General features: G+C 31.7%; 2 protein-coding genes and 1 pseudogene across 4 annotated transcripts in view; 2 read left to right on the forward strand and 1 right to left on the reverse strand.

Annotated features, from left to right (window-relative positions):
- Positions 1–8598: 8598 nt before the first annotated feature.
- Positions 8599–9909, forward strand: LOC115246229 (annotated as a pseudogene).
- A 157-nt stretch (positions 9910–10066) lies between these two features.
- On the reverse strand, positions 10067–11805 carry LOC115246226. 3 transcript variants are annotated; one of them, XM_029824923.1, is made up of 5 exons: positions 11650–11805; positions 11266–11386; positions 11001–11182; positions 10662–10873; positions 10067–10465 (listed from the first exon to the last, which is right to left on the reverse strand). In XM_029824923.1, exons 2-5 carry the CDS (start codon positions 11372–11374, stop codon positions 10255–10257), a joined length of 714 nt encoding a protein of 237 aa, XP_029680783.1. In that variant the 5' UTR covers positions 11375–11386; positions 11650–11805; the 3' UTR covers positions 10067–10254. The 3 variants fall into 3 exon arrangements, with proteins under 3 accessions (XP_029680783.1, XP_029680785.1, XP_029680784.1); XM_029824925.1 differs by having other exon boundaries at positions 11701–11719; XM_029824924.1 differs by lacking the exon at positions 11650–11805 and adding an exon at positions 11465–11642.
- A 2066-nt stretch (positions 11806–13871) lies between these two features.
- LOC115246223 overlaps positions 13872–14198 on the forward strand; it is a 3754-nt gene continuing 3427 nt past the window's right edge. Inside the window, exon 1 of the mRNA XM_029824918.1 lies at positions 13872–14108. The gene's annotated coding sequence lies outside the window, so the exon portion shown is untranslated. The remainder of the gene's footprint in view (positions 14109–14198) is intronic.

Consider the following 14198-nt stretch of genomic DNA (forward strand, 5'->3'; position numbering starts at 1 on the left):
GATAAATTATATCATAACTGAGTAACAAACAACATACTTAATGTCGGGTTCTTACAGCTTTACATCAGTTTTGCAGTTTTCAAGTAAAATTTGTGCATTTGTAAGCGTTAATTTCTGTAAAACATAAAATCAAATAGCAAAATGCTTTTTTAACTTCCAACATTTTCTGCCTTTGAGAAATAATTACGATGGGATCTCCTTTTTCCCATGTTATGTCCGAATAAAATCTTACGTTCGCACGTATTTACAAATTTTTCTTCCCAATCATGCGTATTATCTGCCGCTATCTCGTTTCTTCCGGGGCAGCAATATCGCGAGGTAAAAACGTATATATATTTCGGATTGCACGTGTTGCGTCCACGTCTTCTTCTTACTCTGGTCCGGGTATTGCACTGTCGGCAAAGTCTGCGTCCTCTCATCCATCACCGGGATCTAAGGTCGCCGGCAGCGAGGAAAAGACGATGGGAAAGGCCTGCAGGTCGACAGGAGCTTCCTTCGATATCTCGACACGACGTTACGTTTGTCCGTATTCCGTTTTAGGACAAAATTACCCGTCATCCTCGACCAGGCGTCCCGAGAAAAGTCGTAATTCGTTAGCCAAAACAATTTTGATATTTCCTTATAAAACATTATTGATATCTTCTCATGAAACATTATCATTCAATGATCGTTCAATGATCTTCCAATATATAATATTATCGAGGATATCTGATTGCATTTTTTAATATAAATTATACGTCAACATGAGAGTACAAAAAATTTGATAATTTATTGTTTTATACAATAAATTATAGTTGTATTGTGAAATTTCGAGATGAAAAAGACAATGGTGAATGTTCTTCTTTTAATTGTATAACAATAATTTTAATTGTATAATTTAATTGTATAATTGTATAAAAAAATTAATAAAAAAATAATTTTAAAAAAAATTGTATAAAAAAAAATGTATAATAAGATCAAAAGAGTTTAACTACGTTTTTTGGTAAATGTTAACGAAGAAATGTGAATATATTCTATCTCGAAAATCCCAGCTGATCATAATGAAGCGAGATGAAACGAATAGCTTTCGCAATGTTTATGCGCTCATTGAGATACAATTCGCGCGAAATAGGTGGAGAAGTTGGTTTTAACGTTAGGTAGAGAACTGCAAAGGGCGGTTATTATTAATTGCTTCCAGAAGGTTTTTACAACCAGGTGGGTTTAAAACCGCGGCCTTTTTACGAGCATTGAACGTTTGCCTTCCTTTTCTATCTCACTCACATCCTCCATCCTCTCTCTTTTTCCGTTGCAGATATTCGACCGGAAACTTCATTTACATTGGCAGCATCTATAAAACGGATTAATTGCAGCTGGCCATGCGACGAGTACTGGCATGTACAGCCAAACGTTGGACGAATGGAATTTATCCGCGAGTGAGTTCTTCTCGATCAGCGGGACTTGATCAATGTGACTTCCGTATTCTTCATTCAATTTCTATTGTTTCGCTAAAATAAATCAAAATTTATGCAATAAAATACAATTTAATTTACAATATTATATACTATGTATTTTTCCAACATTTCAAACATGGTGGCTACCAAATAGTGGCTATAAAGAATAAGGTTTATATAAATATCTACATAAAAACTATGTTTTTATTATTCTGCTCTCTCTCTCTCCCTATATATATAGAATTTATACAGGTACCGCCAAATATATTAATAATTTTACGACATAAAAAATTATATTTTTAAACTTTTGATTATTTTATAACATAATATATAAATTAAAGATAATATTAATTCACTAACTAAAGTAAAATTTAGCAGTGGTTAATATAAAAGGGGAAAACACTATTACCGGACAAGTTAACGAGTTTTATAAATGGAAATGCAAAGGAAAATGGAAATACAAAAGTTATGGATCATTTAACGAATTAACAATTATAATCCACGATTAGAATTCCTGTCATTAGCATAAGCTCCGCGTCAGTAAGGCCGAAAAGTTTCCGGCGTTTGTTCACCAGTGCCAAAATAACCAGAAGGGAGGAGTAATTTTATGCGATCGCGCTCGGAGATTATGAGAGAAAAGTAGCCGGCGAAGTAGTTGAAGAATGTTAAGTCAGGGAACCTTACTATCTTACTAAGATAAATCACGAAAAAATCGAGATTCTTGTTTAATCGAAGTAATTACAGTTGCAAGCTAAAATTGAATAGATATAGTAAAATTTGCTTAGAGAGTAATTTTGTTGATACAGTCTTACTACATGTATCTATCATTTCCAGAAAATGTATTTCTATTAATTAACGTAAATAAAATAATCAATTGCACAATGCAAGTCTTACATTATTTATAAAATTTAAAATTATTAAAGGAGTTGATAACAATATCACGTGTCAATTAATAAACCAATAATGCAAGAAAATCATACATAAAACTACATATTATGTTATCTACAAAGTCTATGTATTTTTGTAGCCTATATTACCAGTGGTCCATATTGATTGTATAACATACGAGAAAAATAATAGCTTGCACTTCTCTTTGTCTTACAAAATAATCAATAAATTAAAAATAATAGTTTAAAACTTACAATCAAGAGAATCTTTTAAAAAATAGGAGAATATCCATTTTAAATTAATTTTTATGCAATAGATTTTAATCTATTTTTCTATCTGTTTCTGCAAAGTTTAAATAAATTTTAAATAACGGTTCTAATCGATAAATATCGAAATGGCCGTTTGCAGGCTTTTCTCGCATTCTGGTTACCGAACATCGGTTACTCTCATGTATTTTACTCTCATAAAACAGTTTCAAATAGAAATTGATTTTCTCAAACGGTAATAGCAAAACATGACGATATATTATTATCGTATATATATATTATATAATATATAAATCAATGATTATTAGTATGTTTATAAAATAAATTAGATTAAATCTACGTATTATAAATGTATTATAAAATATTTCCTGTTTATTTTAAAGTAAAATAATAATCTGATTTGTTGTAACCCCCACGCATTTTGAAGTAACGAAAATAACTACTATCTACAGTCTACAAAATTTACAATCAAATCAAATCTTCTATTATGTCAAATCAAATCTTCTATTATATCTGACTATATGATTTGACGTAATAGAAGATTTGATTTGATTGTAGATTTTGAGGTATATATATGTATATATACCTCGTAATAAAATGTAATTCATATCACTCACCAGCCAATGCGCAGCAGCGGAGTTGACTGCATCGAAGCTACGTTGATCTGTAACATGCAAATATAATATAAATTGTAGCAGCGTCTAAAATAATTAATATTTCAAAAAATTGTTGTTGTACTGATTGAATTTTATTTTCCATGCATATAAATATAAGCAAAAACATAATCATATAATTTTTCAAATTTTAGATTAATATAATTACCAAATTTTGATTTCATACAACTAATAAATTTTGATTTAATACACAACTACAATTTAATAAATAAAAAATAAATTCTCACCCCAGGGTTGCTCTGCCGGAGCCCGATGCCTCTCCCAGACCTCCTCCTCCTCTCAGGAGGAATTTAGGAATTAGTCAGGATTGTCCGTTATCAGAGTCCGTTGATTTACACGCGCGATACTTTGAACGACACTCCCGTACTAAATACGCGCGACACTCGGCATTTCCGAATTTCGCGATCGCGAAATATCCCATTTGCGCGAGAATCATACGACGAGCCGACAACTCGGGAATTCAACGTTACCTTCGAGCAAGGGTTAAGCCCAAATCGGAAGAAGATTGATTCGATCGAATGAGATCAAACGGGAATGAGATTCGCTCGACTCTTGTCCGCGCATGTTCGCATCTCAGGTTGATTTGAACACATGAAAATACGTACGCGGCTGGCATCACCTCGTGCCGCGACACAAGAGACGTGAGAACGTTGCATAGGCAACGTGTCTCAATGAGACATCCCACTTAATCGGCATCGATGGTACGATATTCTCGTTGACAATTACAAAATTGGGATATCACGCGATGATACAATCAACCTTCGACGCGCGACACTTTGCACGACACCGTCGCAGTTAAACGCGCGATACTTTGCACGATATTCCCGCATTTTGACGCGCGACACTTTGCATGACACACCCGCACTTAAACGCACGGTTTGCACGATATTCTAACGTGTCTTAGATTTTTGAATTGCCGGAATTAATCTGTTCAATAGTTTATCACACTAGTTTATCGAGTTCATTATGCTGTGCCAGACACGGATGACGACGTCTTCTTCCACGATGACGTCTTCTTCGGTGACGACATCTTCTTTAGTAGTGATGCTTTATTAGTAATTAATTTTCTAGTATTAATAATATTTTTCCTTCCCCCTATTTAAAAACCCCTTTAATGAATATTAATTGAAATGAATATTAATATTAACGAATTACAGTTAATTGAAAAGAAATTTTATATACTTTTTGTTACGCGAGAATTCGGTATCTCTGCCCTATCAATCTTCGTGTGTCGTTAATCCGCAATTTATTTACAATTAATGTTGCTTGTTGTGCTATTTTCGCCGAAATATGTGACAGTGTAACCGGTCAATCTCAAAAACAAAAAATAAATTATAATTTGACGCGTATAATTCGCACTATAGAAAGTATAATATATTATCGTAAATTCTTCTGCAAATTTTAAATCACTTATTCTTTTTGTTTTTCTTTCAGTCGCGATAAAATACCCGCAAAATATCTTTGAACACATACATGTTGTTTTACAATACATCGCTCTAACTAGTGTAGAGCCAAGTTATCAATCCAGTTATCAATGAATCGGATTACAAAAAATTAGAATTAAATGTATATATATAACATTAAATTATTAATGATTATATAATCATTTAAAGAATTTCTAATCACACACGCAATCAATGATCATTAGTTCAATGATCATAGTATGTTTATAAAATAAATCAAGTTTAAATCTATGTATTATAAATATATTATAAAATGTTTCCTGTTTATTTTAATGTGAAATTTTAATCTAATCTGTTGTAATCCATTCATCCATTTTGAGGTAACGGAGCTAACTACAATCTACAATCTATCTAAAATTCAAAATCTACAATCAACTGACTACAAAACCGTTACCTCGTAATAAAATGTAATTTGTATCACTCACTACCCGATGCGCAGCAGCGGAGTTGACTGCATCGAAGCTACGTTGATCTGTAACATGCAAATAGAATATAAATTGTAGCAGCATCTAAAATAAGTAATATTTCAAAAAATTATTGTTATACACATTGAATTTTATTTTTCATGCGTACAATAATAAATAAAAACATAATTATATAATTTTTTAAATTTTGAATTAATACAATTAACAAATTTTGATTTAATACAACTAATAAATTTTGTTTTAATATACAACTACAATTTAATTAATAAATTAAATTAAATGAATTCTTACCCCAAGGTTGCTCCACCGGCGCCCGATACCTTTTCCAGACCTCCTCCTCCTCTCAGGTTATCAGAGTCGACAATTCTACATTGATCTGTAACATATAGATAAAATCAAAATTGTAGCAGCGTCTAAAATAATTATTCCCAAAAAATAAATATTACATTTGATTTATGATACGTACAACAAACAGCAGATATATAATTATATAATTTTTAAAATTTTATTTTGTACAACTAATATATTAATAAACAGATAATGAATACTTACTCCAAAGTTGATCCTTCGGCGCTCGATGCCTCTCCTAGATTTCCTTCTTCCCTCAGGTTGTCAGGATCGACAGAGAGCTCTACGTTGTCTGTAAAATTTAAATAAAATCCACATTGTCGCAGCGCCTAAAACAATTAATATTTTTAAAAATGATTTTTGTGTACATTGAATTTTATATTTGATGCGTACAATCTTAAGCAAAAATAAAAAATCATATATTCGAGCTATAAAAATATTTTTTACCAAATAAATAACACCAAACTGGTCAATAATGCATAAATAAAAATAATGTCCAGTTTATAAATTATTTCTATATATGCATTTTTGTATGCACATTGACGGATAGTCTCATATATTCCAGAATTAATAGCTTACTTTATTCTAATCTGTCCATTTTAATAAATAGGAAGAATGGATTTATATGATATATAAAATATCTATGTGAGGTATATGATCCATAATGTTTTTATTCTTAATTTAAACTCTTTTATTATTATCACATGATTTTTATTGTTTTTTAATATGTTTTTAAGATAAATAATGTAACTTCTAATAGGTATGAAGTAATTTACAGAAACATATAATAAATAAGAATTTATTATTGCATTTATTATTATTGCAAATTTAAATGCAAATTTTTATATATTAATATGTATCAGAAAAATATTATGAATTGTTTGGTTCGATTTTAATATTTGTCATTTGGTAGATACATTATACATATATATTTGATAATTTTATACATATATATTTGATAATTTTCCCAAATCCATTATCTCATAATTAAAATAAAAAACAATTTACTCACCGATGCGAAACGCAGTGACAGACTTACACAGCGTAGTACACAGTGTTGATCTGTAAGATACACAAATATGTATATTAAATCTAATTAAAGCAAATGTCCAAAGTATATTTAACATCTCGAAAAATAATAGTTTCGCGCATGGAAATTTTCTTTTATTAGATTTTTTACAAATAATAATAAATTATTCACCTTATGGTTATTTCGTACTACGATGACGATAGCGCCGGGTCTCCTTCTTCTTCTCTCTCATTTCACTTTGTCGCTCCTCCCTGATGCTCACTAGCAAAAGCAATGAATTACAATTAAACATGCACTCGCAAAACAATAAATTACGATTACGCGCGCCCTAATCACATCCAAATACAGTTAATAAACGCGCAGCACTTTGCACGGCACTTCCGACTTTAATGGCAGGCGACGTGCGCTTGATTATAACGGGAAGGAAAGCGCGCCAAGTTCACGGTATTGCACGGTCGCTCGCGATGTTTTTAAAGAGTAACCTTGCATTCGTGCGAGCAACAGAGATTTTAACAAATCATCGATAATCATACAAACGCTATATTAATACGCTACGCGATCGAAAATTATTAAAATGTGATTTTAATACATGACAATTATTGTAAATATATATATATATATATATATATATATATATATATATATCTCATGAGACAATGATTTACAATAAATTCTTATCGCTATTCATCCTACACCTACTTAAGTAAATGCAGCGCACAAAACACTTTCTTAGATAAACAACCGTTGTCCCGATATATTTAATCGCTTAATCAGATTAAATAATTGCGCGAATTAATACTCACTAATCAATACATACTTGTACACCATGATCGTATTCGACAAGGTATATTTCGCGATCGCGTCTCGAAAATTAATACGACGCCGTGCCGTTAATATAATAAGTTATTCTGCTGTATAATAAAAGCAAGTTTCGATAAGGATAAGGGCTAGACATAATGTCAATTCGATTATAAATGTATGTACGAGAATAGACTCGTCTCTAATGTACAAATACTCGGAAGACGGAGATAAAATAAAAGTATATCCATAATGGCCGATTATCTCCGATCCGCAAAAGACTCTTGACTTTTTTTTCTTATAATTTCCGTCTGATATGCCATAAAACTATTAAATATTCTCACAGTCTATTCAAAAAAACAATTCTATTGCATATTATCGTATCGATTTGGCTCGATTAACTCTTTGTCGGTTTACCTGTGCGGATATTATATCGAAGCTCGCAATTTTTACGTCTGTACGAAGCGCCGTTCCCGCGTGAAGAGAGGGAGAAGCCGAACGTAACATCTTGAAATCAGCGACGGTATTCCTTGTCCTGATTGGTCAAGCTTTACAGTAGTAATTCGCGAACATACCGATATTGGCTGCGGTCGGAAAGACACTAGAAATGCTTCAAAGCATTGCATTAACCAATCAGAATAAAAAAATCTTTATTCTTTGTGTCCTGATTGGTCAATCAAACGCTTCGAAGCATTTCTAGCGTTTTCTCGACCGCAGCCACTATCTAATGGCATCGAAATTTTTAAAATCAGCCAATCAATTCGAAGGAATCGCACGAAATCTACCGAAAATCACCGAGCAGTTCTCGAACATTTGGCGCGGGAATTCAAAATTGTTTAAAGTCATTATGCAAATGATGTGATACGAAGTATCCAAGATTAATATTTTTCTTTCAAAATCGCATGGAAATAGGCTTAATACAATTATATACGTTCAAGCGAGAGCTCCGACTGTTTTTATTGAATTTTACATTTTTGTATATTCAAGAATTTGTAAGACAAATGTCAAACAAGGTGATATATAATTGAGCAAATAATTTTATTCTTCGTGTATTTTACGTTAATTCTATACTTATAATTTTTATGCCTTTGGCAAAGAACATTGCATTTACGGTCATATATTTTGCCTCCAAATTAATGAGTATTTCACACATATATATCTATTTAACAAAAAAATAGCCATGCAATCCTAATCAAAAAATTTGTTTATACGGTTCTCTAATCTCAAAAATCTTCTGATATAAACATATTCAATATTTAAGGAGATTTAATAAGAAATGTTGCAGAAAACAATTCTGAGATCAAAATGCATCGCACGATTGGTGCAGCTTTGCTCTCTAATAGTGAAACTGTTAGTCGATCTGGAAGAAAAACCCAACAAGATGCAAACTTGACAGATACATTCATATAATGGATTGGAGGATAAGTCTGTCTAATGTCAGAAATCCAGTGATTATGCAGCCAACAGATGTTTTGATAAAGGTTGAAGCTTCTAGTGTGAAACCCATTGATGTTGCAATGACAAGGTACTCTATTTCTGATTGTATATGTATTCTTCGTTCTGAGAGTGATATGTGAAATTTTAAATCAGCACACACATATATAAAATTATAATATAAAATATTACATTACTTTTTTAGTCGAATGTTTATAAATAAATATAACAAATGTATATTATAATGTATATTATATAACATAAAAGCTATATAAAATTGATCAAAAATTAATATAATCTCTTTTAATAAAGTTTCCAATATATTTTTAATTCACATTGTTTTTGTAATAAAAGGCTTATTTAATTCTATATAACTAAAAGTTGTCTTTTAAAGAACTAAATATTATAAAATAAAACCATATATATTTTATTATAGATGATGATTATGACACAACTCTTCTAAATTTGATGCACAAAGGCAGAATTTGACTGGTGGAACATACAATGGATTAGACTTGCTATTGACATTAAGCAGAGATTTTGCAGGCATACTTGATTATATCAAAGATGTGATGTGGCTTGAGTTAGGCAAGGAAGTTTGGGAAATAGTTCCAATGAAACAACAGGGCTGTCATGCAAATTATTGTAATTAACAATAATTTAGTAAGACATTCTATTTTCTAAGTATTATAAATATTATAAATATTTGGCAAAAAACCTGCAATTACATGTTAAATAATATATTTCTTTTTTTTCAAGGTAAGTACACACCCTTGGAATTTATCTCCTACAGAAATTGCAAGTATTTTATTTGCTGGATTGATTGTATGGTCCGCACCAGGAGGACTATCTTATAAAATGGTGATAGTCAGAAGATTAAATAAACACGTTCTGGTTATGGAAGGTTCAGATAGAATTGGAACCTTAGCTATACCAGCTTAGGAACCAAACTTTTAGTAGTTGTATAGTTGTTTTATATATATATATATTATATTTGCAATCAGATGACAATCTTAGATTGCACCCATCGAGGACCAGAGCATCAGAATGAAAGAATATCCGCACAGTACTTATATAGCATTAAATTCGCCACTATAAAATATACAATTCTAAATTTGATGCACAAAGAATTTAACTGGAACATACAATGGATTAGACTTGCCATTGACATTAGGCAGAGGTTTTGCAGGAGTGATTGTATCAAAGAGACATGATGTAGGAGATAGACTTAAATTAGGCGAGGAAGTTTTGGGAATAGTTCCAATAGAATAACAGGGCTATCATGCAAATTATGTTGTGATTAACAGTAACTTAGTAAGACATTTTATTTTTTAAATATTATAAATATCTAGCAAAAGGTACAAGTTTATTCGCCATTTTTCAATTTTGAATCAAATTTGTATTAGTTATCGCTTGTATTTATAATTTGTTAAACAATATAGTATAACGAGTTCGAAATAACGTAATTATAAAAAGAGAAGGAAACAAAGAAAAGAATTTATTTGATAAAAATATAATTCGAATCGTTTCGAATGTCTGACGTAAAAAGGAGCTTGGTAAATTTCGGAGGTCTATTATCGCCGGGTGTGCAAGAATTATCGTCGACTTTGCGCTGATTCCTTAGATTGGCGGATCGCATAGACATATCTGTCGCATCAGACAAATTCAAGTTAGAAAATTTCAAACGATTCAACGATCCTGAGGAATATCTGTAAACAACAATGAGAATAAGAAAACATTAGGAAAGAATCACGATATTATTTAGATAACTTTTGTTTGCATACATACAATAGTAACGATTATACATATATATATATAACGATTCGGTTCTGTTTTAAAATATATGATAGTAGCGAAAGTGCATTAAACAATGTCAATCGATCGATATACACTTTTATATATTACCGTGTGTTTAATGAATACGTAGAAATCGGATCGGAGTTCGTCAGCGTCTTCGTCGTATTGGATATAGATTTCGGAGTGCTCTGTATCATTTGCTGCAGCTCCTTATTAACTTTTTCTTTCTCAGCCTTTAGATCTGTATATTTTTCTAACAATATTTTCATATTGCGTCGCACGAGAAGATAATGTTTTTTCAACATCTCGTATTTGTTGTCCTTCAAATGCATCATTGCATAAATGTATCATTGTCAAAATTTAAAGATATATACAAAAGAATATAAGGACTATAAATATCAAAAATATAAAAATATGTAAGAGATATAAGAAATATCGTTTATGTACAAGATTGTGAAAACGTTCCATTGTTATCTTCAACTGATTGCTTTCGAATATCTCCTTGTTTAATAATATTTCCAAAACCTCAGAGAAAGACGTAAAGAGCGAGATCCTTTTAGGCATCAGTGGCTCTTCTAACAGTAAATATGCAGGATCAGTATATTTGCATTGAAAACATTGTTTTTTCACTGTAACAGGAAATATACAATAGTAGAAAATTAATCATCTTCCTCGCCTTTTCTTTAAGAAACTTTCTTCCATTATTAATTACCTTGTTGTAGACAATCCTGACAAAAAATATGACCACATTGTGTAATATTATAAGGCAGTTTTCCTCTGTATATCGGGATGAAACACTTATTACAAATTAACGTATCCATGTATGAATATTGCTGAAAAAAAATTTATAAATCTTGTAATTTGTGACTCTAAAGGTGGGTATACACTTAGCGAACGAATACTGAACGAACAGCGAATGCGAACTGTTATCATTCAGCAGATATATACGCCAAAGCGAATGCGAACAAAATGTTCGATTCGCATTCGGCTCGATTCCCTCATGAGGCGGTACATCAAAGACAATTCGTGCGAGAAAGACTTTCAAGACGTTCGCATTCGCGGTTCGTTCGGCGTTCATTCGTAGATGTATACCCACCTTTATATAATATTTTTTATCATCGTTTTTTCAAGAAATTTTCTTTCTTACATACAAAGCGTGTCCGCGTATAAAGACTATGGGTCTGTTCTTTATAGCTGAACTGGCTGCACTAGTTCAGAGTTTATCTTTTTCTCTCCCCATTGGAAGGAGAAAGATAAGCTCTGAACTAGTGCAGCCAGTTCAGCTATAAAGAACAGACCTAAAATCAAATTCACTTTTATCATGAATCTAATTTTCAATCAATCCAACATTATATTCTTTTTCCATATAATGTGAGATAAATCGACATGATTCAAAATTGTTTAAAGATCGGCAAGGCTGTGTTTCGACCTTAGAACATATATAAATGGAAGGGGAATGCCTTTGTTTCCCGATAGAAAAACATGTCGGAAGGAAGTAAGAAAGAAAATCATAGTTGCCTCTCTCTTGTGAGTTACTCTGCTCAAAAGTGCGCATGCGCGGCCATGTGTGTTACACAAAAGTATGTATACTTGAGACACGATGCTTATATGTGTAGTTACTCCCAAGAGAGAAGCAATTACGATTTCTTTCTCACTTCCTTCCGACACTTTTCAGCCTGCTATTCCATATAAATGGAAGGGGAATGCCTTTGTTTCCCGATAGAAAAACATGTCGGAAGGAAGTAAGAAAGAAAATCATAGTTGCCTCTCTCTTGTGAGTTACTCTGCTCAAAAGTGCGCATGCGCGGCCATGTGTGTGTACACAAAAGTATGTATACTACAGACACGATGCTTGTATGTGTAGTTACTCACAAGAGAGAGAGACAAATACGATTTCTTTCTCACTTCCTTCCGACACTTTTCAGCCTGCTTCCATTTATATATGTTCTAAGGTTTCGACTTCCGACTCCCTACCCGGGTGCACCCGATATTATAGTATATAGGTTTGTTCGCGTTGCTTGAACTTTTTGCGCTCAGTATCTTCGCTTTCACTCTCTTCAACATCCGAATATATATTTATCTCGTTTTCAGTGCAGAACTTTTTGGGAATTTCAAGCAACGCGAACAAACCTTGGAGTTGATTGTTATCTTCAAACGATGTGAAAATTACAAAAGTGAATAAATTCACTAGAGTATCTACAATGTCATTTGTCGAAATCTAATAAATCTGTTCACTTTTGTAATTTTCACCTCGTTTCAAGAATCGTATATTTGTTACATTAAAATGATAAGTTTTGCAATTTGTCGGTATTTGACTTGTTAAAAAAAACATTGCATAACATAATAACAATTTGATTTGTCATTGTATCTTGTTTATCCGAAATATATATATATATATATATATATATATATATATATATATATATATATATATATATATATATATATATATATATATATATATATATATATATATATATATATATATATATATATATATATATATATATATATATATATATATATATATATATATATATATATATATATATATATATATATATATATATATATATATATATATATATATATATATATATATATATATATATATATATATATATATATATATACTTCCGACTCCCTACCCGGGTGCACCCGATATTATAGTATATAGGTTTGTTCGCGTTGCTTGAACTTTTTGCGCTCAGTATCTTCGCTTTCACTCTCTTCAACATCCGAATATATATTTATCTCGTTTTCAGTGCAGAACTTTTTGGGAATTTCAAGCAACGCGAACAAACCTTGGAGTTGATTGTTATCTTCAAACGATGTGAAAATTACAAAAGTAAATAAATTCACTAGAGTATCTACAATGCCATTTGTCGAAATCTAATAAATCTGTTCACTTTTGTAATTTTCACCTCGTTTCAAGAATCGTAATAGGCCCCCTTGACAACATATGTCAAAGTCATTGAAATCGGTGAGGTCGGCGCTAATATGAAGGTTTACCAAAAGAACTAAAATACTTTTAATTTCTAAGATAAATAATTATATGATATACCTATATATGAACTAGAACGATTAATGAAATTAATTTAATTAATTAATAGCAATTAATGAAATTAATTAATACCTGAAATAAAAGCAAATGGATTAAATAATTGTTCTTCGAGAAATGGCGGGACGTTACACTACATAAATAACGCTAGGTATAAAAGTCCTCAAAAAATTTCCTATCCTCCGGTAGCCAATCGGCATGCTCCAACAAGCTGGACAGCTTAGCCTTGAGAAAATATCGCTGAGTCGCGCGACTAGATATCATGATATTACATAGTCGAACGCTGCTGTCTCGATTCTCGGCAAAGAGTTCACGATTCACGACTCACGACACATAAAGCGTTGATTGTTTCGCGCGACAATAATCGGGCGTACGTGTATATATACGTACGAAGGTGCTTACTGGCAGACATTGCATTCTAAGGATTGTCACCTACGAAAGGTCATCGCGTAATCGTGAATATGCAATATCCGCGCGAATGAGCGGATCCTTAGGTGAAGAATAATGTTCGTGCGGCTATGCATGTATATAGCCGTGCACACATGCGTGCATACACATCCGTAACAATACACATTATATATATA

This window comes from Formica exsecta, unplaced genomic scaffold (genome assembly GCF_003651465.1).
Source record: "Formica exsecta isolate Colony F162 unplaced genomic scaffold, ASM365146v1 scaffold1414, whole genome shotgun sequence".
Taxonomy (NCBI): domain Eukaryota; kingdom Metazoa; phylum Arthropoda; class Insecta; order Hymenoptera; family Formicidae; genus Formica; species Formica exsecta.